At 38.6% G+C, this 27,842-nt stretch overlaps 2 protein-coding genes across 5 annotated transcripts; one reads left to right on the plus strand and one right to left on the minus strand.

The window, feature by feature from the left end:
* Positions 1 to 821: 821 nt before the first annotated feature.
* On the plus strand, positions 822 to 8,249 carry LOC105929234 (tumor necrosis factor ligand superfamily member 14). Of its 4 annotated transcripts, none has more exons than XM_036136636.1 (7): positions 822 to 887; positions 5,423 to 5,666; positions 6,340 to 6,408; positions 6,863 to 6,896; positions 7,039 to 7,095; positions 7,518 to 7,752; positions 7,867 to 8,249. In XM_036136636.1, exons 2-7 carry the CDS (start codon positions 5,469 to 5,471, stop codon positions 8,045 to 8,047), a joined length of 774 nt encoding a protein of 257 aa, XP_035992529.1. In that variant the 5' UTR covers positions 822 to 887; positions 5,423 to 5,468; the 3' UTR covers positions 8,048 to 8,249. The 4 variants fall into 4 exon arrangements, with proteins under 4 accessions (XP_035992529.1, XP_035992527.1, XP_035992530.1 ...); XM_036136634.1 differs by lacking the exon at positions 822 to 887 and adding an exon at positions 4,879 to 5,132; XM_036136637.1 differs by lacking the exon at positions 822 to 887 and adding an exon at positions 4,879 to 5,132 and having other exon boundaries at positions 7,870 to 8,249.
* An 8,799-nt stretch (positions 8,250 to 17,048) lies between these two features.
* Positions 17,049 to 20,203, minus strand: LOC110368778. Its single transcript, XM_021318710.2, has 3 exons — positions 19,466 to 20,203; positions 19,313 to 19,346; positions 17,049 to 18,177 (listed from the first exon to the last, which is right to left on the minus strand). The coding sequence occupies exons 1-3, from the start codon at positions 19,712 to 19,714 to the stop codon at positions 17,792 to 17,794; spliced, it is 669 nt and encodes a 222-aa protein (XP_021174385.1). The 5' UTR covers positions 19,715 to 20,203; the 3' UTR covers positions 17,049 to 17,791.
* Between the last annotated feature and the right edge of the window lie 7,639 nt (positions 20,204 to 27,842).

A 27,842-nucleotide genomic window follows, 5' to 3' on the forward strand; every position in this document is an offset into this window, starting at 1 on the left:
AGTTGTCACTTCTTCAAAGAGTCAACATAAACAAGGTAAGAAGAAACTGTGTTGATGTCGATAGTGGGAAATTTGTTGCGGCGTAGTGGGAAATGTTATGTGGTAAAAATGACATTTGCTGACCTCAAAGTAAATGCCATTAACACATCTGGTAGAATGATATGCTTTGTTGATATTAATGCAAATATGTCAGGGTTAACATGTTCCTCTACAGGTATTTGATGATGCACATTGAACTCATGACCTGAATGTATATTTGCTTTAAAACCTGCTTTTGTAACATTAACATCTAAGCTATAATTGCAGAATAGGCATGGGCCACTATGACATTTTGACAGTAGCTCCTTGAGTAAAAAGACCACGCTGTGCCAGTACTGTACACATAGATTTAAACCAAACATGCGCAATCTGCTTGTTTTCATTCAAAACAAAAACTAGCAAGTTTTTCCACTTCTGCTAAAGTGTTTTATTACAGTTATGCAAAAAGTGTTATCAATAAAATTTATTATTTTCATTTTATACACAGCCTAAAAATAAAATATAAAACAAAGACCCACAAAAACAGTTGGCATTTCTTTTATAAACAAAATGCTTAAATGCTTATTGCATAGATTAGGATATAATTTTCTTTTCCTGTTATACCGAGGTGTTGCTCAGGTAGCCAGTCTGCTGTCCGCTTATTGACCAAAAAATATGCTTACTGTGTGTTTGTCTTTTTGGGTTCTGGAAATATTTTCGTTCACGTTTGTCTTTTTTGTAAGTGAAGGGAAAAAACTTCTTGTGTGCAGCAACAAGTGGAGGTGGGTCAGGACAACAAAACCCAACCACTTCCCGATCTCTTCATACATGGACTGTGAACTACAGGAATGGTAGCAGTTTTAAAAAATGTAAATATTTAACACCTTTGTATAACTGGTTACCAGTAAGCTGTTGATCCCAAAGAAGAGCTTAAAAAGTTAAATTAAACTTATAAACTATGTCTGTTTTAATGCATGAAAAATAAATGTACATATGACTGGAGTCACATCATTCTATGACGCTGTAACCAAATATTCTGAGATTTCAAGGATGGAAGTTTGTCTTTATCTAAAAACATAATTTCTTTTAATACAATTTTTTTTTTAGTTTGATTCATCATTGATTATAGCTTTATAGTATGTAGGCCAACCTATCAGATACGTTGCTCTGCTTCATATTGCTTGAATATAAAATACTGTACTGAAAAGAGGCTGAAATCGTATCATGTCTTTTGGATTTTCCCTCTCCTCTGGTGTTTTATGGTCAGCTTTGAGCATGTAAAATTAGTGGGAAAGACCCAGGTCAACACCTCAATCTTTCCCCAAACTGAAAATGATCCTGAATTGGTGGTTTGAGGTTTGTTGTTGTTTGAGGTTTGGTTTGTATTGGCATACACTACCAAAATACTTTGACCTGACTTTGAAAATCTACAAGAGATACTGTTGTCGTTCATGTTTTGGTCAATCGGTAGAAATATAAAGAAGTACTAAAATACAGTATAAGACAAAACAAAAAGTCACATTAAGAATACAGCAACAGGTGCTGGAGCTGAAGAGTGGTGTTTTTGTTTTGACTGAAATTGTTGCAGATTGTGAGACAAAAAATAAATTTGCTAATGGGCACAATATGTTTGTGATGATCGATGTTAATTTGTGACCTACAATGCCTTTTACAGGATGTCTGTTGTAATTTTCATTCTTCACATTTTTTTTAAGATCTGGCAGTAAAAGCTAAGCTATCAGCTATCTGTAGCCATCATGCCACTCAGAGTGTCTGACATCTCTCCGCATCAGCCTAAAAAGACAGGGACATGCTTTTTTAGGCACACCAAAATATTTTTTACATTAAAAGGGATATAGAGATGTGCTCCTTTTGAATACATTGGTGCTTGGACACAATCTTCTAATGCCACCTGGGGCAACTTCCTATATCATATATAATATGCTGTTATTTATCCAGCCAGACCATCAAGTTAACCACAACTGTAGTTTATAAAGTTTGGCTGAAAAAAAAAAAAGATTTTGTATACCAATAATTAGCTGGCAGTATAATTTTTCACTATCTGAACCAAATGAGCCAGATGAAGGAGAGAATGTTTGATTTCTGGTGCTGTCTATGTATGTCAACTCCCCGTTCAACCACCACATGTGTAAGATCAGCTTTAGGTGACTTTTTAGTGTTAAATTATATTTTATAGAGAAATAACTAGGTGGTGTGACATAATAATAGCTGGGCAGCTATATATGTTACAATAGTGCAGTCAAATTTTCACAGGTAAAACACAGCCTGGTTATGTGGGGAATAGTGAGACTTGCATAACCACTGCATTGCCCCAGGATGATAAAACTGGATTATACTAGAAAAGTAGCAAGATGGAGCACACTTTTTTTATTTGAGGTGAAAATGAAAAATTTGGATTTAGTCCTACTTCTATATTATTCCACCCACTCGTGTGATACACTAGTACAACAAGCAGTAAAACAAACACAGCATGATAGTACCACCAATGTTCATAACCCACATACTGACCCTTTCAAACTTACTTCTTATCATTGTGGCCAAATAGCTACATCGTTGTCTCATGTGACCATAAAGCTTTTCTCCATTAGGCTTTTGTTCTATCCACATTAAAAGCTGCAAATTTAAAATTTGAAGATGATCAGTTTTGTAGAAGGTCTTTCTTGGTTGTAGCGTTCACAGTCCATGACTATGACACACATGCTTTAACACTGGCAAAGAGAAACTACCAACCTTAGTAAATAATGATATCTAGTAAGACGTTATTTGACCCATAGCAAGTTAAAAGGCAGACTTTGGTGCCACTTAATAAACAAATTTGATTAATGAATGTATATATTTAAGCCTATTTGCATCATTTGTAACACTGTATGGATTAGTACATAATTCTCTATCAATTCAAACCTGTGCAATTACCTTTGAAACAATTGGAATTTGATGTTGTATGATCATACTACCCTGGTTCAAATGAGTCATCCAAAGCCCAAAATGAACATGTCATTCAAGGAGACGATGAATGCATAGAAACCTCTGACTGAATAAGTTCTAGGAAAGAACGGTGGATATAAACCCCATTATGTCATACAGCCAATATACACCAACATCATAATTTAGTAGTTTCTAGTTTCAAGCCATCACTTTTAAATTAAGGTTGACTTCAGGAGTCCACATGGAGACCTAATGTGTCTCAGGGCATTTCTAGTTCTTACAAACTCCACTCGACAAGCAGCAACCACAGGCGCAGCAGGCAGGGCCTTAACCGGCTGTAGACTTCCGTCAGTCTTCCCTGCATTTTATCGGCACTAGACACGTCTTTTACACATCCAGTTTGTGTGAGTGGTAGGAACTTACACTGTGTGGGTTGAAAGTAAGTCAGAGTGTATTGTGAGGTTTCACCATATGGAGTCCATCTTGTCAAACTGTCCCCTCCTACGACAGAGGAAAAAAAAAAAAGAAACTCACACGGTTCAGAGAAAAAGCTAGTCTGACTGTGTTTGATACAACATTTAATTAACATATAAAAGGAATTCAATATATCACAACAGCATCATGAAAATACTAAAGACTCTCACCAGTCAATACATATTTTGCCCATGAAGTGGAAGTTAGCCAGTGTGAGAGATTGTGTTACTTTTTGCATTTATTCCCCACTGTAACTTACGGTCACAAATAACAGCCATCTGGAGAGAAGATACAATCTCCATCTCAGACAGATTAAACAGTGTCTGTTACCCTCAGTTATTAAGCCTTATTTGAATTTAGCCTTATTTGGATTTAGCCACTCTGTTCTACCTCTGGTTGCACGTTTGGGGTATTTGTCCTACATGTAGATAAGTCTCCACCCATTTTCATATCTTATCCATCCACTACCAGGTTTTCTTCCAGATATTTAACTAAGAAAAGTATCCCCTACGTATATAGGCTCAAATAAAGTACCTATTTATATCGGGGCCGAGAGCAAATGCGCGCCACGCTTGAGAGACTTCTATTTTTAAAAATATTTTTTGCTCAACATCTTTGACATAAAATCCATTTAACATACATTCAACTTTGCACTAATAGACGTGAGAACATACGAAAAGGTTCAAACTACTTTTTTTTTTGAGAGATTCCGTCATGTTTCGGACATAAAACAGTGATTGGAAAAAGGAAGAGAATTGAACAGTAAATGAAGCAACTTTTCAACAAAACAGTGACGGTAAATATGTGGAAAACTAAAGAAAAAGGACATGTTACGTTATTCATTGTTCTTTTGCAACAAATCTCCAATTACTACAGACGGCTGCTGTTCAAGTGACAATGTTTCCCAACATTTAGGCGGGGAAGGAACTACTTCAGGTCCCACCTGAGATGTTTTTACAGACGCATAACCTCAGACTGACACTGAGAGGGCTGTTGAGACAGAGGTGAGCTGCATCAAGGGCTGTAATGCTAAGCTGCGGTGGCAACAACGCGTAGCGGTCAAAGAGAACGGATGTCAAAGTAGGTGGGCTCCTGTCTGAGGCCCAATTTAACTGTGAAGCACAACAACAATAATAACAAAAAAAAGACAAACTTACAAAAACCCGAGAGTTTCGAGTTCAGAAAAAGAAAAAGACAGAAAGAGAAACCGAGCACATGATCGAGTAAAACGAGGAGGGAAACAAACTGCAAAAGGCAAAAGGGAAGTGTCAGTTTTTAGTTGACAGCTATATTCAGCAGGGAGTGTCCCTTACAAACGCGCACAGACTACTCTCGCTCTCTCTCTCTCTCGCTCTCTCTCTCTCTCTCTGCATGCATTTTCCCCATGTTATCTTCATTTCCTCCTTTCAATAGCTTGCTTCAAAAGCAATATAAGTGACAGTTGACAGCAGGCAAGCGAATACGAGAGCTCAGGGAGGACTAAAATCTGAATGGTGAGAGGACCTCTCCTTTCAGAAATGGACACATCTGGCAGAGACATAAAATAACTCACCGGGGAACAGATTGATAGTTTCTTGTTTGATTGTTTGTTTTGTTGAGAATGCACATGCAATTCAAGATAGCCAACAAGCTTCAGAGGTCTGAGTGAGGAGCTGGATGGTTGACTAAGCTGTGGAGGGACATTTAGCTCTGAGGTAATATTCCTTTGAAGAACCTGGAGGATGAGTTTTTTTTTTTTTTTTTACTTACTATTATTAATTAGACCGGTAGATGACTGTCTTTATTAGAATAGTGAGGATGTGAAGAAATCACTTTGTTTCCAGGATTTGGTTGCACCACACGTGTCTGCTGTGAACTAGACATTCAGACATTTTTTTAAGTAACTTCTGTTCTCTTTCACTGTCTTCTTCTTCATTTATGTTTCACATTTTGTGTCTACGTGTTCTTGCCTAATTTGTTTTTTTTTTTTTAATCCCATTTTCAGTAACTCAGCTACACTAGGCGTACAGGTGGATTGTGATCTGGTTGGGATGGCAGAGGGCGGCACCGCTCCCCCACCCCAGGTCTTTGTGGTGGACACCCAGGCCAGCTACATATCTACACCCAGGGACAAGAAATCATCATGGGCCAGAGCAGGCCAGAAGATCCTCTTCCTACTCCTGGGATTGTTGGTGCTGGGCGTCTTAGTAGAAGGATATCTGATCTACATACTTTACCAAAGGACTGCGGTAAGGACAAAGCTTCTCGGCGTGCCCGCTTGAACGAGGGAAGACCCTGAAGGGCTAGATGAGACTGGAAATTCCTCCGCGTGGCTATTTGCATATTTTCTTCTACGTCACACAGTAGAGTAGAAGATTCTGCTTGGGTCAACACTTACTTGTGCAGTTCCGGTCATAAATGACGGAGGTGTCAAAAGACAGTTGTCTAGATTTGTACTTCCCTTTTCATTTCTCTCTCAGATGCAAACATGTTGTAAAGACTGTGTGGTTCTGAAACAGGCTCATTGGGCTGTTCGTTGGGACACTTCAGGCTCCTTTATTTCATGCTCTGAATTTGCTGAACCTAAAATTGCTACTTTTGTTTGGTCAGGACTTAGGGTTAGGGTTTTATGACTTGATTTTGTCTCTAACTATGTGCCCAAGATACCTTAAATTATATTTACTATGCATTTTCTGTGTATGAAATACTAGAACTGCAGAAGGACCACATAATCTTCCACTTACCAATTTAGGAGAAGATGGGCTTTCACTTCTTAGCCTCATTTCCAGAACCATTTACTGTCACAAGACATTTTTCTTCCTACATGCACTGATTCTCCTTTCTCTCATCTATAGGTAACTCGACTCACTTGAGAGTTCAATTTCAATTTCTCACGCTCATTTTTCTTCTGTTTCCCTGCAGTCCTTTTCTCACTGTGGTTCTAATATGCCGTGCCGTAACTTGACCCACACACTGGGGTCTGAAAATCAGGTAATATATGTGCCTATACAGTCATATTTAATAAATTAGAATATTATTAAAAAGACAATTTGTTTCAGTAACCCAGTTAACTGAGATAAACACATTATATAGATTGATTACTAACAGACTGATGTTTTAAAGCTCTTATTTTTGTTAATAACGATGATTCTTTTGCTTACATGTAATGAAAACATGACATTTAAAATCAGAGTATTACATAAAACCAAAGTTAATAAATTTTTTAACACAGACATGTGGTCTTAATGAAAAGTATGTTTAATACTTGCTTATAGGTTATTATTTTCAAAAGGTACTTTTAATCTGACAAATGAGCCTAATTGGAACCCATATTCTAATTCATTGAATATGACTAGTATGTGTATCTGCAGACATTGAGTGATGTTGTTCTTTCTTAATTGTTTTCTTATTACAAATGCACTTTTCTGTGTCTTTTTTTTCCCAGGATGGCAGAACATCAAGTCAGAGACAAACAAAAGGTTTGAATAGTGATTTTTGATGTGAATCTTTCATTGAAAAACAGTAAATCTCCCCAGAACTTCATAATCTATTAGTTTTTTTTCCATATTAATTGATTTGTTGGTTGATTCACTGATTGATCTTCTCTGTTTTTATCAACAGAATCCAATGAGATTCCTCCACATGTGACAAAGAAAAGGCCTTTTGCTCACTTGTTGGGTAAGAACCCTCATGATATCCCCTTCTAAAAACTGAACGTCCATGATCTTTTTTATGGCTGTGTAAGACTGGCCTGTCTTTGTCTTTATTTAGCCCAGAGTAATATATTTAAAACTTGACTGTTTCAAGCTTTGCTTGCTTCACTGTTTAACCCGAGCGTAAGCAAAGACATCGAAAGTCACTTTGGTTTACCAAATTTAATCAAACCCAACCAGCTTTCAACCACATTCGGACAACAGTCTTTTTTTTTTTAGGCTGTTTCACTTAGAAACCACAATTTCATTTTGTTTAGATATGAAGCACTGTTGTTTTTCCTCTATGTCAACAAAACTCAGTTTGGGGATTACCAGACTTTAATCTAGTCCTTCAAATCAGTGTCTGAATTAAATTGAGGGTTTTGGGTTTTTGTCGTCTTGTTTCAGGTTCTGAGCATCCGGTCGGCGATAATAATGTAGTGCTGTGGAACTCACTGGCTCAGCACGACAGTGTAAACATAGAGTACAACAATGGCCGACTGATAATCAAGGAAGAAGGCCACTACTACGTGTACTCCAGGGTGGAATTAGATGTTTCAAAGGATACTACGCCCATCTTCCACAAGATCATGAAAACATCTAGTGGCTATGGGAAAGAAATTGAACTTCTGAAGGCCACCAGGTGGGCTACCTCCTTCTCCATTCTCCACATTTGTTCTCTTTCATGTTGCACATATTGCATAACAGCTCCAAATGTAAAAGCTCCCTCTGATTGTGACACTTGTGTTTCTTCCAGTAGCCACTGCGTACATAAAAATCCTGCTAATTGTGCAGCCGAAGACATAAGGAGCAGTTTCCTGGCTGGAATTTTCCACCTGCAAGAAGACGATAAAATTTTTGTCACACTGAGCAACGTAGAAAAACTGCATCGAAGCGCCAATGGAAACTCTCTCGGGGCTTTTATGATAGAACCATAGACAACTACAGAGAGACCTCTGTGGCTGGTTCTTTGACCGATGTTTATTTGTTATGCAAGAGTCATAATCTAATATATATACTACACCTGATGGATGTAATTCTGAGAACAATGGAAAAACAAATAGTTTTGAAATTAAAGTATCTGACATTCAGATGACATACTATATATATATATATTTGCAACTGTAATTTTACTGAATATTTTGGTGTTTAAATAAAACTATGTTTGTTTTAAAACAAGATAGCGGGATCTTTTTTGAAACATAAACAAAAGGCTTAGAAATTATGCTTTTTTCCTGTTCACATGTTAAACTGAGAGTAAAATCAACTTGGATACCTTCAGCAGACTGAACAAAAACCACAATCAACCCACATTACACGGCTGCAGGTGTACATGCAACCAGCTCGAGGGACAGTGCAGGCAGTTTGTGTATGTGTGCGTGTATATGTGTGTGTTTGAGGAGCAGGATGTGGTTGAGCAAGGATGCAGAAAGGAGGAGGAGGTGGAGCGGGGAGTATCATAAAGTGCTTCGTGTTGCTGACTCAGCTCTTCCCACAGTTAACTCAAGTCAGTTTCAGAGACGCAGCAAAGTTTCAAATAAAAAAAAAAAGACAGGGACAGACGTGAGCACACTCATGTTTGACAGTGAGTCAGGATATCTGTAAAGAACTGCAAGAAAAAAGGGTTAGGGTTAAAAATGCAAAACTGGCAAACACTTCTAAACACGTAGCAGAAAACCAAGCTGACAGCAGGTGGAGGAGCAGGTGACCAGATCACCTCTGAGAGACGCTTGTGAGTGTAAAAAAAAAAAAAAAAAACTGGGCTGTTGCTTTTGAAAAAAAAATTGGGTCACTTCCTGCTGTGAGAGTGTGATAAACATCTCCGCACACCAAGATGCTCTGGTAAATAAAAGCCTGGGTGCAGGTCTACAATCAAAAGTGTATCAAGTGCACGTTTGGCTCAAGTGCTTTATAATTGCAGCACATAGCTCCAGCTAGATGACATAACTCTGTAGTCGCTATAGAAATACAAAAGGGGTGTATTAAAAAAAAAAATCTAATACTCTACAGTTTGTGAGATTGACTTGCATATGAAGCGTGGCATGCACAATTTAGCACCATCACTAAGATGACCCTAAATAAAATCCAGTGCAACTAAATGTGGTCAGAAGTCCCATAATTATGAAATAGAGCGCAGTAGCGAACAAACAGCTTCATAAAGACCAAGCAACACAGCAGACAGTTCAGGGAGACGTTTAAAGAACGGTGAGTTTATTAAATAACATTTCACGCTCTGAACACCTCTGTTCAGTCCATCATCCAAAAATTGAGACGGTACGGCTTGACTACAAACCCACCTGCATGCCCGTTAACCTAAATTAGAAGGCCACGAAAGGAGATCATTAATCAGAGAAGTGGCTAAAATGCTTTTGGCAACTCTAGAAGGGTGGCAGATATCCATAACTCTTGTGGAAGAATATGCCAAAATAACAGCTATTTGTCATCCTCTCCACAAATCTGTCAGTCGTGGAAAAATAACAACAAGGCATTTTCTTTTTTAAAGAAATTTAGTAGAACTCCCTCAGATCTCGCAAGCCATGTAAGATGCAGATCAAACTCGTGGGAGAAGGGGCTCTGGTCAGAGGAGACCAAAATTTAACATTTGAGCTAAATTGCTATGTGCATCATGTAAACCACCGAACATCAGCCTGAAAACACCATGCCCGTGGTGAAACATGGTGCTGGATGTATCATGCTGTGGGGATGCTTTTCTTCACCAGGGAAAACTAAGCGGGTCAAAGCTGGAGGAATGATTGACAGTCCTGGAGGAAGTCAGTTCAGATGCTGCAAAATTTAAGACGGGCTTAGACTTTATTGTCTCAGTCAGGGATTCCCAAAGGGCGCAAGGTGAAAACTGTAATGGCGTTTTTTTTCCCCCACACCATAAAGACATGTAAATAAACATTTCCTATGTAGAAATTAAAATCAAAAACTGTAAATTTAATAAATAAATGAAATGTATTGACACAAAAATATATTTATTTAGAAAAAGTCTTCTTCTATGCTTCATTTAAAGATGAAATATAGAGGAAGTGATCTTTTTCCACGCATTGTGCTGTATATGCGCGCCTAGCTTGTGCCCTCTACTAGTCAATGTCGGGGCAACTTGGGCTCAATGGGTAGAGTAGTTGATTTGCAACTGGAAGGTTGTGGGTTTGATTCCAGCTTCCACCTGTCACATATAATTGTGCTCCTGGCAAAAGCTCTTAACCCAAAGTGTACTGATATCCATATCAGTGGATGAGTGTGGTGATAGTGTAAACTGCTTTGAGTGGTCAGTATGTACTGTAACACAAACCAAAAAATACATTTTATTTTACAGAAAAGTTATGTATAGGACAGTATGAATGTGCAAATTGTAGAAGCAGGATGTATTGCAGCAATGAATGTATCATATGGTAATGTTGATAATAGAGTTACTCGGTTCAATAGAGACCAGGACAGAGGTCCACCTGCTTGCAGGACGACTCTCAATGTCCAGCCAGACCTACAATAGATTAATACAATAGATCTGATTTAGATCAAAGCATAATCACAAGTTAGAATGGCCTAGTCAAAGTTCAAACCTAAATCCAATTGAGAATCTGGGGCAAAATATGAAAATTGACATTTACAGATATTCTCCATCTAATCTTACTGAGCTTTTACGTGAGCAAAAGATTTAATCTGTGGATGTGGAAAGCTGGCAGAAACATACAACTCAACCCAAAAGACTTGTGACTGTAATCGCGAGTTGGTTCTGTATTGATTTTTCTAGATGTGTATGTTTATTTTTATTATTTAGCCATTTGTGAATGTGATGCAAATTGACAAAATGCAAAAAAAGTTCAAAGGGTATCAGTACTTCTGTAATTTAATATAAAAGTGCACAAAAAATGTACTAGGACTTGTACAAAGTAGCAGTGTTGCAACTATTTTAAACTGGGCAAAAATATACTCAGTTTCGCTTGGTACAAAGTTTATTTTTGCACCCTGCAGAGGAACTAGACGCACAGTGCCATCACCCTTAGAGCGATCTGCTCCAGTGCTTTCACACTACTCCACAGAGCTGGCTGCAAAAAGGCACGGAACCGCAGAAATGAGTCAGTAAACATGCTGACAAACACAAATGGTCCAAATGCAACAGTAACAACTGTGGCACTGTCAGTGCTTTGCACTGTGGAACTTTGCAAACGTGAAACAGCAGAGTTTCAAACTGAAACCATGAAAGACTGTTTTGTTCCTCCAACCTAACAGTGAAAACCACAACACTGATACCCCTTAATTCCCACAAGAAGCTTCAAACATAATCGCCTTACCATCGCTCAACCCCAAGCTCCCAACCACCTGATGCAGTGGTCTCAAACCCCCAGTCCTCGAATGCTGCAGTTCTGCTGCTTTTAGGTGCATTTCTGCTTCATCCCACTTGGGTCCAAATTCGGAAATGCAAACAACTTTTTTAGATATGCATAAAACAAACAAACAAACGACATAGGTTATCTGTGCCAAATAATTTTCCTTTATCTTACATGGGTTGCAACACTAATTTCCTTTGTAACGATAATCAAGTTTTCAACTCATACTGTGAGAAATTATCATGAGAGCGGAGCTAACCTATGAATATTACTTACAGAGGTGGGGGGGGGGAGCTAATTTACCATGTCAGAGCTGCAGGTCAACAATAGTTTATCAGAACTAGAATGGCCTAGTCAAAGGCCATTCTAGTTCAACAAGTCCACCTTGTTAAGTTCCTACGACACTTTGCCTGATTTCTTTTGCCAGCTTCCATACTGGCATTTTTACATATCTTGCAGAGTGGGAACATGAACTATTACATCTTAAATGGTAAGGATGCCGTGTCTTAGTGCATGTTAATCATCTAGCTAAAACCACGGGATAAACTTTGATGAAATGTTGCAACTGCAAACTTGTGGGCATGTCCGTTGCTATGTGACAATCTTAGCAGACAAAAATGAGGAAACTTAGCTAAACCTCTAACCAGCTACCTCAAAACTAAGATAAGATAAGATAAGCTTTATTGATCTCACATTGGAGAAATCCACATGTCACATCGGCTCAGTAATCAGTAGTCATAGGGCGAGGTGCATTATATATATACACAGTATGTCCTCATGGATGAAAAGGAGTAGGTAAGAAAAAGCAAAAAAAAAATACAAAAAGAAATAAGGCAGAGGATGTCTTCTGTACATTCACTGTGGCTTATACGCGTGTGAATTGACATATATTCGGGTGTGGTAGCAGCAGAAGTCACTTCTTTCAGGATTATTGCACAGTGTATTAAGCTACAGCTCACTAGTTTCCAAAACAAGGATTGTTGTTCCCAACCTCTCCCAAGTCTCTAATGGGTTTTCTTCTGCTATACCCTTTAGCTACATCATACTAACTATTCGCTTTGACAAGTTTCCGTGTTGCCAAAGAAAAGCACCCCCACAGCATGAATCCTCCTGCCTGAGCTGTGAAAGTCTGCAGCTCCTCAGAAGGAAACGCTTCTCTGACTAATGCTCCCCCGGCCTGGGCTGTTAGTTTAGGTGGATGCCTACCCGTGTTTAGGTAGTTTTGCTTTTATGACAGTGTTCCACTTTTGAATGATGGATTGAACAGTGCTTTTTGAGATGTTCATAGCTTGGGTTATTGTTTTATAACGTAACCATGTTTTAAACATCTACACAACTTGATCGCTTGCGTTCTTTGGTCTTCATGAGGTTGATTGCTAACTAATCTTCTCCAACCAACCTCGGAGGCCTTGACAGAAGAGCTGGATTCACACTCATTCACTCTTCACACATTTTACTGAATTTAAGAGTGAAAATGTCTAAACACTAGTTGCATTTTACACTTTTCGGATTCAATATATGAAAAGTTTGGAAACAATACGTACGTTTCCTTTTGCACCGCAGTCAGGCACAACTGTTGTCGCTCTCCCACATGAGATCCCAACGACACTTTTTGAATTTTGTGGGTGTCATGAAAAGACACGTGGAAAAAAGTTCAAGGCGTGTGAATTTTGTTGCGATGCGCTGAACTCCTTTTCCTTTCAAGTGGGGCGTGTTATTGACAGCGGTAGGCAGGATGCCACAGCGTAGGTGTTACGCCATATGGAAACGGCGTTAAAGCAAACTCAGGTGTTGAGGCGTACGTGCAAAAGGTGTCACGGCAGCTGCTAAGCAAACCTTCAAGGTAAGGCTCGGTTTTTATTCTGGAGCAGCTTTAAGATAAGAGGATGAAGGAATTTTACCACCTTAAGCAACTTTTGATTTACTAAGCAAATGTTTCCACCATGATGGATACAGGAATATTAAAAGTAAAAAAATATTTCCAGTGTAAATAAAAGATTATCTGTCAGTATATCAACTTCATTAAGGCTGTAAACAAGGCGTTGGTTATTTATGAACCTATCTGCAATATTTTGTCACTGTTATGTTGAAAAAAACTTAAAATAGTGTGAAAATGACATTAGAAAAACAATTGGACCCCGGTGAAGAGCTGCCCATCAAAAAAAAAAAAAAAAAGGTCTCTGCTGGAATTTATAGCACCAAAAGAAACACGTGGAGAGCAAAACTGGGTAGATCTGAGATTTGCAAACCTTTCATCTCAGATTTTGCTCTTCCTCTAAACGCTTCGCGCTCCGCTTACTGTCAGTGTGGCGTTTGGTTCTCAGTGTTTCTGAGTTCAGCTTGTTTCTAGAGCTTGTGGTGTGAAAGCGGCTTCTTGTGAAAACGATGTTATGGAGTGACTCAGATAAGTCAAGTTGTGATTCACCTAATCGCTAAGAGAGGAACATATAATACACTGCTCAAAGCTAAGCGGAATAGTAATTTCGGAGGATATTTAGCTGTTTTATGTACCTCCGAAGATCAGATAACTTTTAATTTCTGAGCAATCTTTTCAGAAAATGAAAGAATAGCCTCCAGTTGCTTTGCTGTTTCAGAACTGTTTTTACCTAGGAGGAGTTGTTTATTAGCTGATTGAATGCTGCAGTGAAAGGTGCAAAATATTTTTGCTATTAAGCATAAAAGAATATTCTGCATTTTTTCACAAGGTACAAGGCTTCTTATAGCGTTTTTTTAAGTTCTCCTATCGTTTCAAGATTTTGAATAACTACAGCATGATGAAACAACCTTTTTTGAACCTTTACTTACAAAAACTCTTCCTTTCATCCCAACCTCAGCAGGCCAGCGAATTTTAGGTTTCACCACTAGACGAAAGAAACTCTTAGTTTAGCAATTAGAGCAGCTTTATCAAAAAGTACTGAATGTTTCTTAACCTTTCAAACTAATTTTTAGATAAAAAAGGTTGTTAAATAATTATAGTACATTAATAGTAATAATAACAAAGTGTTGTGAATTGTCACTGTATGAGAAACTGAACTGAGCTGAGTTTAAATTTACCTAATATTAATTGTAATTCAATAGTCTTTTAAGGTGATCTGAATCTGCACAAGCTCTGTTTCCCATGTCCTGTAAAGGAGGTCTGAATTTGGTAATGTAATGTTTCCTGAGGCCAGTTTGAGTTTTGGTAAAACAATGAGCTGGATTAAGGCGTTTCAACACTATTAATGTAACATACCTTTAAATGTTGATGAATCTGCCTCACACTGCAAACGCATGCTGTGTTTTTCATTACAATCCTTGTTGGAATCTCATAACTTAAAATAATTCCTTAAACAAAACAAGCTTGTCCTCCTCCTTTACTGTGGCGTTTACTGTAGTATTATTCATTCACTCATCGGTCTACCACTCAGTGGTGGAAGCGTGGCTGTCGTTCTTCTAGACCACCACAATTTCACAGTCACACTAACAAGTTCATAGCACGTTGGGTAAAGTGTCTTAACAAGTATAGCAGCATGGGCGGAGTTTCACATCTGGACCTCGCTCAGAGAATATTGGCATCAACGCTCAAACTGGAGACATCAACTACAAAAGGTTTAGCAGGATCAGGATCGTGCCAGACGGGTGCTGTGGTGAACAAGCAAATGAGATACTGGAAAGTTCACACAGCCTCCGCAGAGAGTCTGAAAGATTTAGTCTGGTTAGCAGGATTGGTCAGATAGGGGTAACAAGAGTGCTAAAGTCTCGAATAAAGTGCAAATCACAAAACTGGTTAGTGTTCCAAAAGGACCAGATACATAACTGGGATGGCAGAGAAAAGAAGGACAATGCTTATGGCTCTGAGGAGACGGCAGACCAGCAATCAAAGGGCATCAGAGCTTGTGACATGAAGGAACTATGTCTGAGTGAAGAACGGGTGGGTGGATCCTCCTTTAAAAGCCAATCCCCATGGTCCCTCAACAGTACCTGACAAAATCAAACGTTACATTTATTCCCTTTTACTAAAAAGAGTACATGTCAAATTTTAATCATCCCATCAAGATAAAGCTTTTATCATATTGACTGATAGCATGTTACCTTTAATGTTCAAAGTGACTCTTTGTAGACAGTGATTTAGTATTATTCTCCAGCCACTCATCTTTGAACTCTGATGTCCCAGAATAAGAACCCCGCCTGATTGGTTAACTTCAGACTGCCTTTATCTCATTGGAGGGCCACGACTTTCTTGTTGCCCAAGTCTGCTTTTGATTGGTTAAACGCTTCTACCCGACGTGGTCAGAGCAGACTCTCAGAAACTTCCTTTGAACCAAGAAGCGGGATCCGGCCGAATCAAACCGGACTGATCACCTTCTGCACTATGGTTTGAATAATTGTTTGCTTATCATCATCGTTGATTTTCAGGTATACCTCTGCGAGACATGTTTGTATTAGACATTCATCTCAGATGTATTTTTTAGCCTTCATAAAACTTTTTTTTTTTTTCCTGAGCGTGGAGTCTCTCCAATATAACCTGCTTCAGAATCCAAAGAAAAGGACATCAAAACCTGGACTGAAATAGACCACTACCACCACCATCTGCTGACCATGGTAGTCCAATTGTGTCTTTAGGTTGAATAAATTGCCAAAGAGGCAGCGACATATCTGTGGACATGTGAGCAATTGATATTACAGCATGTTGGACAAAACTGGCACTTCTTGCCCTTCATGTTCTCTCTATTCTGCAATACCACTGGATTTTCTCGTGGTCTCCGGACTTCTACCCATAAAACTTCAAAGTAAACCTTTTAAAAATAAGGCTCTTCTTAAAATCCTAACAAGGAACTTGAACACTTTTAGAGTCCTGATCAGCTTTATTGTTTCAGAAAAAGAGCTTCTGTTCCCATCTAGCCCTCAGTAGACAAGTGTAGTTCACTATGACTCTTTGATGCTTTTTATTAGTTATTAGGTTTGCCATATTTTGTTTTATTTAGTAATGAGTGAAAACTAAACTTAGGATACTTCTCTTTTAACTTTTTGGCAAATTATGTCATCGTTGTCCTTCTGTAAAATAAATATAAAATTCTAATAGAAATCTTTTTTTTTTTCTATCTTTGAAGTGGGCAGTTCTAACAATGTCAGTGGAAATGTGTGAATAATGTTTCAGATAAAACTAATTTAATTGAGAAGTTATCAGTGTTGATTTCTTATGAGATTGAATAAATGTGGGCCTTGAAGTGAAAACCAAGATAAGAATAAAAGAATGGCATATTCAGCACCCTTTAAATGTGATACAATCATTTAAACATCTATTTAATGCATTCCTTCAAAGAAGATTTTGCGTCTTCATGAACAGAAATGCAGCAGCTTTTTGGCCTATGCAAGCAAAATGAAAATCACATTTCATATCTATTGCAGGAGGATTTTTTTTTTTTTTGCTTGACATCAAAACAGGAGGTGTGTATATATGTGTTTGCTGCTTGCCCGCAGATTTTTTTTTTTCCAAAACCGCTTGCTGCAATCAACAAACAGGATGTGATGTGCGTCCAGTTCCCGTTACAGGCTCTGTGACACCAGGGAACTTTCCCTCACTTAAACAAAATTCACATAATCCACTTGAAACACTGCGTCACTTTCACATTTGTATTTTTATTTGTTTTTTCTTATTTTTCACAACCAAAGAACTTTATATCCATATTTAATATGGATTACAATGAAATACATTCAAGACTGAATAGTTTGTCCATAGGACTTACATTTATCTCATAAGCAGAACATGTTCTTAGCTTATAAGTTTCCACATGGAATGCGTCTCATCCATAATCACGCGGATCATGATTACATAGCTTTGTTTCCCTGAAGGTCTGTTACTCTTCGCTGTTCTTAGTGCTGATTTGCACCTTTTTTTTAAACGTTAAACTCCCCAAAGTTCAAAAGTGAACCAAATCAGTGCTATAAAGTCCCACTGACTCCGACATGTATTGCACATCAAGACAAATGTAGTGGCATCTACAACAAAATAAAATCCCACAGCGTTATAAATATAAGTACATAAATAAAACATTAAATAAATACACTGCAAAAAAAATACATACGCAAAAAAAAAACAAAAAACTGGGTTGGTTGAAAGGCTTTTACACGTTTAGTTGACGTTATGAGCGGAAATTGTACCAAGATTTCACCTTGCAGTGCTGCAAAGTCTCTTTCTCTTGGATCTTCAGTGGGGAAAATCCCCAGCCCAGCTCTTGACTGGTACCACTACCAGCCCTTTCCACCTTCCTGAGCTTACACAAAGAACTCTCAGGTGTTAACATTAGTGGGTTACTACCCACAGGTCAGGATCCCGTCTTCTTCCGGGCAACTGCAGCCACAGAAACATCACTCTATGAGAAACATTCCAAGACCTGAGCTGTTCAGTTCCAGACGCCAGTTCTTCAGTCCTTCCTCTGGCACAGTCACTTGTGTGGTCAGGTCCTGGCTCTCCAGGTGGCTCACAGTCCAGCACTTTTTGCTCACTGGTGTTTTCTCTATATCAGCTGTAAGCTCCACATTGCAGGTCAGTTTGTTGTGCAACTCCAGCTTGAGGACACCTGCTTTGCAATGGTGGGTACAGCTGACAGTGACCTGGATGTAAATGAAATAGACCCCTTTCTTTTTTGGTTTCAGGGAATGCTTCAGGGAGTTGTACTCGAAGTTGCTTCCGAGAGACGTCCGTTCATCATAGCTGACGGAGGTCCAAGGCATTGTGCAGTTCTCCAGCGCACCTAACAGAGGAGACAAACACATGGATCGTTAGAAGACGCTCGCATGAGAATGGTTTACCATTATTAAAGCTGTCATTTGGAATGCAATAGAACAAAATAATAAAAAAAAATTATTATATTTTTAAAATTGGAAAATGGCACAGTCAAGGGAATGAAGGCCGGAAGTGCCAAAATTAAACAGTCAAAAAAATATGTAAGCATGCAAGGCTATAAGTCACACTCATAATAAATACATGTAAATAGGTTATAAAAACTTTAGAAAAATCAATATTTATGTAAACAAGTTGTGTGTGTACAGTCAATAAAGTAAAATTATTTCAACTGTCACTGTGTCTTGTCTAGTAGACGCCAACATCTGAATGGCTAATCTGCACTGCAGATTAACTGCAGATCAATCATCTTTTCTATGTTAGTCCCGCCCACTGTCCGTGGACAGACGAAACAAAGGGAACAGTGGCACACGACTAAATAACTACTACAAATTCATTAATTTATTCATTGATTGAGGCATAAATGCTTTTAACATATATTATTTTTTGTTCATTGAACCGTGTCCCTTTTAATTGCTCGTCATTTAGAACGGGGAAATCTGAATCAAATTTGATTTATTATTTAATTATTTTGAATACAATTCATAAGTAAATTTTGCAATTAATAAACTGACACACCGATACATTTGTCTACTTATTTAAGGTATTTGTCAGTTTTATTTAAATACTCACATTTATTAATTTAACTGCAGTGCTATTGGCCCTCCATGTTAGGCAAACTATTAATCAGTTATATATGCTTTTATAATCAATAAAAAAATCATAAATGCACATAATTATTTAAGATGCATTTATGCAGTGGTGTATTTATTTATTTATTTGAAAGATTCGGGCACTTTTTCAGATTAGATACTTTGTTCTAACTTTAACATAAACATACTGAAATCAAGTTCCGATTATCGACTAATACTTCAATTAATTGTAATTTAAGTAATTATTCCAGTTTTATTTAAATCACAATTATCTATTGCATGACTTGTTTATTTTGATTTTATTGTGGACGAAGCCTGAATTCATTTTGGATGTGAGCTCATTTAATAAGGTCAGTTTCTGTTGCATTTCCTTGAGTAAAATAAAAGACTTACTCTTTGTGGGTTTCAAGTAAGCAAAGTTGTGCATCTGTTAAAACAAAAATGAAAAAAAAAAGGGTACATGTTAGAAACAACCAGACTTCAGACAAGAAAAACAAAACAAAACTGAGACAAAAGGGTGTTTTATTAATAAAAATCACAGTTTACCTTGTAAGCGGAAGAAGGTGAATCGCTGATAGCCGAAAGTTGGACCGGAGATGCGGGGGTCGGCTGGGACGCGGAGCGCAGCTCGGCGCGCAGCTCCTTCGTCACCAGCATCCCACCGACAGCCAGACCTGTCACCGCCACGAACAGAATCAGGATGGACGCGCCGAGTAAGACATCCACGCAGCTCCCACGCCGCGGCGCGCTGCTGCGGAGAGACTCCACGTCCACTTGATTGCTTTGTTGTTCCATTGATTCTCTTAGAAAACGCCGAAGCGTGCAAATGCAAGTAGTAAAAAAAAGTTATAAAAGGAAAAAAAAAAAACACCAAAAAATTAAATCAAAGTGGGAGCTCCAGATGGGTCAGTTAGCTCCAGAGGATTAGTCCGTTTTGTTAGTCACCGCAGCTCGGTCCTGGGCTTTTTAAAGAGTGTGGCGGCTCTCGGTAGCATTGCTGCTTTTATACAGCAGATCCCTGAGCACGCTTTCAGAGAGAGGAAAAATACGGAAGTCATGGGTTTCCCTCCCGCCTCCTCACTCACGCTGCCCTCCCTTGCTTTCGCTCGGCAGCTCTCACAGGAGGTGAGAAAAGTTGTCGAGCAGACTTTCCGCGGCTCTCCTCTCTGTTGCGCAAGTGCGCCTCAGACAGAGAGCGAGTGAGGTGGAAAACGAAAGGGAGCCGGAGCTAGAGAAAGTGTCGCCCCAGGGCTATTTTACCAGGCTACATTCCGATACAGTCAAACATAAACTCGCCTGAACACGTGGCCCTTTTTCCGGAGACCCAGGATGAGATGGTTCTAATTACTTTAGAATTTGATTAGATCTAATTAATTTAGTCTGCGACACAGTAGATTCTTGGGCTAGGAACCACTGATCAGGCCCAAAACCTGGGCGTAGTGATGGACTCAGACCTGAACCTCCAAAAGCATCTAAAGACAATTACAAGGTCGGCTTTCTATCACCTGAAGAACATTTCCAGGATTAAAGGACTGATGTCTCAGCAGGATCTGGAAAAAAACTAATCCATGCGTTTATATTTAGTAGAATTGATTACTGCAACGGTGTTTTCACAGGTCTGCCTAAAAAGTGGATCAGACAGCTGCAGCTGATCCAGAACGCTGCTGCCCGCGTCCTCATTAAGACTAAGAAAGTAGAGCACATAACCCCAGTTCTAAAGTCCTTCCACTGGCTCCCTGTATCTCAGAGAATAGACTTTAAAATACTTCTGTTAGTCTATAAATCCCTAAATGGCTTAGCACCTAAATACATTACAGACTTGTTATCAGTGTATCAACCCTCCAGACCACTAAGGTCTTCTGGCTCCAGCCTGCTCTGCATACCTAGAACCAGAACTAAACAAGGAGAAGCAGCATTTAGTTCCTATGCTCCACTTATCTGGAACAAACTTCCAGAAAATTGTAAAAGTGCTGAAAGCCTGAGTACCTTTAAATCAAGATTAAAAACACATTTGTTTAAAATTGCCTTTCACTGTTCTAGTTAAACTATTTTACTGTTTTTAATGTTCTTTTTTGTTTCTACATTCTATCCCTACTTGCTTTTATTCTGTTTTATTTTCCTATATTTTAATCATGTAAAGCACTTTGCATTGTCTCTGTACTGAATTGTGCTATATGAATAAATTTGCCTTGCCTTGGGCTTTAATTTGTCATCAACGGGAAAGATGAAGCGGTGTGGGCGTTTAACATTAAGGGAACGGGTGGGATTTCTGTTGTGCCCAAATTCCAAGACAGTTCTTGTAATATGCGTTCATCTACTTGGCCATCAGCCAGAGAGAGAGAGAGAGAGAGAGAGGGGGGGGGGGGCTAGGGTTAGGATTAGTTTATTAGGTGATCCAAAAATCACCAGGTGGGTCAGATGGTGGTGGAAACAGCCCGTGAATTAGAAAATGCCCTGGCAGGGAGAACGATTTCCCCGTATGACGAAATGACACGATGACGCGTGCGCGCATGCTTCCTTCTCGTCAGGTGCAAATCAAGCTCTAAAAGAGGTTGTGACACAAAATTCCTGGTTTACCTTACGGCGACAAATCACAGACCTGTGTAGAAATAACCTGTTTACATACCCGGCCACACTTACTGGCAATGATGATTTAGGACAAAATTCCTTTTTTTTTTTTTTTTTTTTTTGGTGAACCCCTGTATACTAGTCTTTGCTGCAGTTCTCCAACTTATGTCCCTTTCCAACATAGAGGTTAGAATCTATATCTCCCCAAATTGGTCCCGAGTTACAAACTAAAAGTTCCAAGAATGCCTGATCAGTTTATAAATGTAAAGTAATACAAAACAATTATATACTTATATTTATCTTAAAGGGTTGGTTAGGGGTATAAATAATTGTGCAGCTGGAGATATGGTTTAAAAACAGTTATCTCTCAACATGAGATTTTCATCACTATTGAATAATCTGAAATCAAAAGTCGGTTTTTCCAAGATTTTTTGGTGCGCCTGTAACAATACAGCAGTAAAAGATTATTTTAAGCATTATTACCAATTTTCCACAGGGTGACAATATGTGTGTCTGGCACGAACATTCATGGAAACATCCTTTTGGTTTCGCTTTTGTATGTCATGTGATTAGGCATAGCTGACATCAGCTCACTTGTTGGTTATAGTTATGCGTAAATGGTTGAAATTTCTCTTGCAAAAAGTAGATTATGGATTGGCTGAGTAATTTAAAAGTTATTCTAATCTTTACCTTCTTCATGTTAGAAAGAACAAGACAGATGTTTATGCTGAAAAATCACCAATAATTACATGTGACCAAGATCCAAATACCTTGGCCCACCCCAATAGTATTCTGTTTCTAAATATAGCCAAAACATTATAATTATAATCATCATCATCATCATAATTTGTATTGTCATTGCAACAAACTGTACATTCTACTGAAATTTGTTCTCTGCGTTTAGCCCATCCCCTTGGGGGGCAGTTGGCTAGCACTGTGTGAGCTCAGGGGGCATCATGGAGCTGGGGGCCTTGGTAAGGGACCCAGGTTTGCAGTCTGAGCCCAGAGCCTCCAGAATTCAATTACATTTTATTTAGATAACGCCAATTCACAACATGTCATCTCAAGGCACTTTATAAAGTCAAATTCAATCAAATCATACAGATTGGTCAAAAGGTTTTCTATCTAAGGAAACCCAGCAAACCACAACGAGTCCCCGACAAGCAGCGAATGAAAGAGCGTAGAGCTACAGTGGAAAGTCGTCTGCATTGTCCATGGCTTTGCAGCAATCCCTCATACTGAGTGTGCGTGAAGAGACAGTGGAGAGGAAAACTCCCCTTTAGCAGGGAGACAGAACCAGGCTCAGTTTGAACGGTCATCTGCCTCGACCGACTGGGCGTTAGACCCAGAGCAGAGACACAAAAAGCACAGAAGCACACACTGATCCAGAAATCCTTTCTATGTTATATGGTAATGGAAGATGATCTGCCCCCTGGATGGTGTCACAGCTAACAGAACGCCAGACCAGGTGTACCTACTATGAAGAGAAAAAAAAGACAGAGGGGATATAAAGTTAAAAGTTGAAATAACAACAAACATTGCAAATAGGAGAACAGAAGGAGAGCTCCGCAGAGTGAGAAAAATACATCTTGATGTCCTCCAGCAGCATAACTACAGAGATGGCTCAGGATAACTGTGGTATAAAAGTCAAACTATTTTAATACTTATTGAATAAGGAAACGGTGAAGTGGTCAAGTTCCAGCACTTTGAGAAACAGAGCAGAGATTACATAGATGGAGGTAATGGCAGCCAACGGTCCGGCTGCAGCCTGTCTCGCCTCCGTTCTCGCCTCTCCTAATACCTGACGGCAGCCTCGCCGTGAGACAAAACAAAGACAGTCATGTGCTATTCATTATGTCGCACAGCAGATTCGCCAACATTGACCTTGGCAATCAGCGGATAGTAGAGCTGATGGTGTTCTGGTCAAAACTGACACCAAGGTTTTTTACTTTAGTACCCCAGAACAATTTAATGCCATCTAAATTAAGTGATCTAAGACGTTTTTTTAAGGACTCTGGATGAAAGATGAGCCACCACTCCCCCACCACCTTCTGACGTCACGCACCGCAGCAATTTGTCAGATTCTAAAAATAGACACTGATGGTGGGATACAGCAATCTAATCACACTGGAACCAAACAAAACTGAAGAGAAGACGTGAGCGTAGAATATCCAAAACAAAGTTTTCTAGTTACGTCAGGGGAAATTTTGGTTGTGTTGTCGCAAGTGTTGTTTGTACATGCACATTGCAAAAGTGTGCATACAGCTTCAACTTTCTCACGTTTTTCCACTTAACAGCAGCAAACTTCCTCATGTTTTTATGACTATATGCAACGGTCAGTCAACACAAAAGGAGCCCACAACTTTTGAAGCAGATAGAAAAGAATAGATGGTATTCAGATTTTCTACAAGGGAAAATCTTGAATGTTTGTCTCGCATTCTTTTTCCACCCCGCTGAATCAATAATTTGTAGAAACACCTAATTACAGCTGCAAGTCGCTTGGGATATGTCTCTATCTGTTTTTGCACATCTATAGACAGTCTTTTCAACCATTCTTCTTTGCTAAATAGATCAACCTTAGATTAGATGAAGACCATATGTGAACATCAATTTTCTAAATTTTTAAAGGTTCAAGTCAGATTCTAACTTTAATGCAGGTCTGAACTTTGACTGGGCCATTCACGCATATTTTCATTACCTTGATCTCAACCATCACATTGTTGCGCTGGCTGTATGTTTCGGGTTGTTGTCATGAAGGCTGAACCTCCACCCAAGTTTTAAGTCTTTTACGGATTTTAACAGTTTCCCCCACACAGGATTTGTCTGTATTTAGCTCCATCCATTTTCCAATTACATTACAATTAATTCCTTTGGTTAATGTTCATTTCTCTTTTTCAGACGACACATTGAAAAGTCATTTATGAGATTTTCAAAGGTTGAGATATTGTTTAATAGCCTAATCGTATCTGCTGTGTTCTTTGGTCCTCATAATGCTGTTTCTTCACTAATGTTCTCTAACATACCTTTAAGACCTTCATAGAACAGTTGAATTTATACTTAAATTAGTTTACATACAGGTGGACTACAGGTGCAACCGAGCCAACTTCTTTGGCCAGATGGTTGCATTGGAGGGTGTCTAACTAAAAGGGGCTGAACGCAAATGCATGTAAAAATTGTCAGATTTGTAAAATATATGAAAATCATGTATAACTTTCCTCCAGCTTCACAATTTTGCACTACTTTGTGTTGGTCTGTCACATAAAGGCCTAATAAAAGTTTGTGGTTGTAACGTCAAAAGATGTGTAGAAGTCCGATGGGTGTAAATACTTTTTGCAACAAATTGTATGACGTCTTTCAGCTGTTATTACATTTGCTTCAAAGAGAATACGGCACATGCAAACAGCAAGGAAAAAAGCTCTTAAGATGCTGTGATTGATGAGAAAGAATGATTTAACCCTCAGCCTCTTTTAACGTTTTCAGCATTTCTGGTGCAGAACAAGTGGAAGTCCAACACTTTAGATTTTTGATGTTAACTGTAATTGCATCACGGAAAACATTTGTAGTGTGGTTAAGAACAACTTTTGCGAGATGAGTTGGTGCAGGAGAAAAAAAAAAAAAAAACAGACCGCACATAAGTGAAAGCAGACACAGCTGCCCTCTGAGAAAAAAAAAGAAGGTACCTGGAAACAAGCATGAGCATGCACACACACCACAAACGCACGCACACACACACACACACACACACACACACACACACACACACACACACACACACACACACACACACACACACACACACACACACAGACAGACAGAGAAATAGGTTTAGGTTTGTGAAAAAGTCTCGTTGTATCTCATAAAGCTTTCCTGGTCTACACTGAAGGTGTTAGGGCACCCTGTCTTCGGGACTTGTACCGATTCCAATAACTATTTAAAATCAAATAGCTGAGGAAATTTCGAGTCAAAATAAAATTTCCTAATGAGGAATCCCAAAGCGAAGCAATTTGTTCCAGACTGAGTGGTCCTTTCTCTAATGCAAAAGGAACAAGCATTCTGTTTGGTAAACACTGTAGTCTGAACTCTGTTTTAACCCTGAAAGGGGGAAATAAATTAGTGCCAGGAGTTCCTCTAAGTCCGAGGCAGATTTAACTGGAATGGGAAAGAATTAATGAATTACTGCAACTAGTGCTAATTTTACATTGTGTAACCCAACCCCTTTAAGAAAACTGGAAATCTTTTAGAGGTTCTATGTAGAAGCTCTAAGTAGGGGTTCAGCCAGAAGGACTTTTTGATAGATATACATATTGTAGAAATGGAGAGCCTAAGATGATTAATGGGATAATTTTATATTTATTTAATTTTTGGGCACTTGAGTTGTCGGACCATCCTTTGGCTTTTATGACATAATTGACTCAAATTTGTTCAATTTGTTTTCTTTTTTCAAATAGCTTGGTTTATGACATCTGTAACTCTCAGAAAAGCACGGAGAGCGTAATCTAGCAGGTGATCAAGCTGACTGACTCTTTCAAACACTAGATGGGTCAAACATTTAGGTTTTGTTATCGTAAGATCATAAAACATAAGCATCTCAGTGCACTGCATCTGGTCACAAGCTTTCACACAGTCGTAGATTTTCCAGGTCAGAATAAAGTTTGGGTCAATGCAGGTGATAAGATGCTGCAGATAAAAATGAATGCAAATTAATAATTGCATCATGACACATATACAAGGCAGAATTGATTCACTGAATTCTTCTCCTGTCAGGACTTTGGCATTGTTACTGTAAAACAAGCCGTGCACAATTCACGAGTGTGCAGCCTAAACGTTGCAGATATACTTCCTGTAATAAATCAGGCACTGATCTTCGACTACTGATGATTTTACTTTCGGGATTTATGGTAATCGCTCTCAGGCTCTACTTGTAATTTGCTGATTTTGTTGTTGTAAATGTTATAGGAATGTTTGTGGGAACTCCTTAACAGGAACCGATCTGTTAAAAAAACGACAAACAAAAGTCAGGAAGTGACTGTCACTTGTCACTCTCAGGATCAAATTTTAACGCTGCACTCTTCTGTCAAATTGAGCAACCTACCAAGTGCTGCACATCTTCATGACATTTTATCCTCTACCTCATATGTTTTTTTTTTATTATTATTTTGTAGTTTGCACAACAAAGTCTGTTGATAATCTATTGCTTCCAGGCCTTTGTAAGGCAGGAAACAATTAAGAAATCAACAGTAAGTGAAATATTTGTGGATCCTTTCAGAGCAGAGGGCAATTTCCAGACTCGCATTAAAATTATGCTCATCTAATCATTCAATGTGTTACACAAGTCATAGCTACCTCCACTGTTAAACTTTATTTCATAGAGAATTTTCAATGGATAAAACAGGTTGACTTATCAATGTACACAATTGCTATATATTATTATTATATAAATTTTACAATTGCCCAAAACATATATCTGTGATTTGTAGAATTTATTTATGTAATTAATAAAAAAAAAAAAAGGTTTCTGGTTTTCTCTGGTATTTATAGTTTGGGTAGAAAAATGTTGCTATCGTTGTTGGTTCTGACTGCAACTCTTAGGCAATCAGAGACGTCTCCATAAGTATTACCAGTCTGAAAAAGTATATGCAGTATGGCAAAGTAGTTTGATTTTGGGCCATGTGGCTCTTCACCCGGGGGGGCATTCTTTCAGGGGTGTGCTTGGGAGATAAAAGATATGTCATCTATGCCCTCAGTAGATTCAGTATTACTGTTTTGTTGGTCCAGTTGGTTGAGAGATGGGGACCACGTGTTGTGTTCAGTGTATTTCACTGTTTTGTACTGAATCTGAGCTTTATTTGAACACTTGCTTCCTTATCTAAAACACTTGGACAGGTAGAACCTTAACAAGGTTGTTCTGCACAGAACAAAGACTATCTAAACCCTAGTTGAAGATTTCTTAAAACTGTATTCTGTCTTTGAAATCACAAAATATTGTTAAAATTATTTTACTATTTGGACATTAAAACCAACTTAGATTGTAATGGTGAATGGTAAATGACTTGTACTTCTTTAGCACTATATTAAGTCAGATGACCCCAAAGCTCTTTACTCTACAAAACTGCATATGATGGTACTTGAAGTTGGAAGGCCTCCTTGCCATCACCCTAATCTTGAGCTTCCACCAATTATCAGTCAGCTTCAATTTGATACTTTGGTCCAGCGTCAAAAAAGTCCAGAAATTTTTCTTTAAATCTAAATATGTGAGGGGAATGAAATTCCTTCTGCTAATTGTGGCTAGATAAGCTTTAAAAGTATGGTTTTAAATCAGGTTTCTTTCATGAAACTTTGTCTAGCGACTACTTTT

The sequence above is a fragment of the Fundulus heteroclitus genome, chromosome 5, assembly GCF_011125445.2.
Source record: "Fundulus heteroclitus isolate FHET01 chromosome 5, MU-UCD_Fhet_4.1, whole genome shotgun sequence".
Taxonomy (NCBI): Eukaryota; Metazoa; Chordata; class Actinopteri; order Cyprinodontiformes; family Fundulidae; genus Fundulus; species Fundulus heteroclitus.

Bases quoted from the DNA above. Each gene is read 5' to 3' on its own strand.
- LOC105929234 (XM_036136636.1), top strand. From the start codon at position 5,469: ATGGCAGAGGGCGGCACCGCTCCCCCACCCCAGGTCTTTGTGGTGGAC. The intron at 6,897-7,038 runs GTTTGAATAGTG...TTTTATCAACAG, and splicing joins AAGTCAGAGACAAACAAAAG to AATCCAATGAGATTCCTCCA. The intron at 7,096-7,517 runs GTAAGAACCCTC...GTCTTGTTTCAG, and splicing joins GCCTTTTGCTCACTTGTTGG to GTTCTGAGCATCCGGTCGGC.
- LOC110368778 (XM_021318710.2), bottom strand. From the start codon at position 19,714: ATGGAACAACAAAGCAATCAAGTGGACGTGGAGTCTCTCCGCAGCAGC. The intron at 19,347-19,465 runs GTAAACTGTGAT...TTGTTTTAACAG, and splicing joins CACCTTCTTCCGCTTACAAG to ATGCACAACTTTGCTTACTT. The intron at 18,178-19,312 runs GTAAGTCTTTTA...CTCCTCTGTTAG, and splicing joins TTACTTGAAACCCACAAAGA to GTGCGCTGGAGAACTGCACA.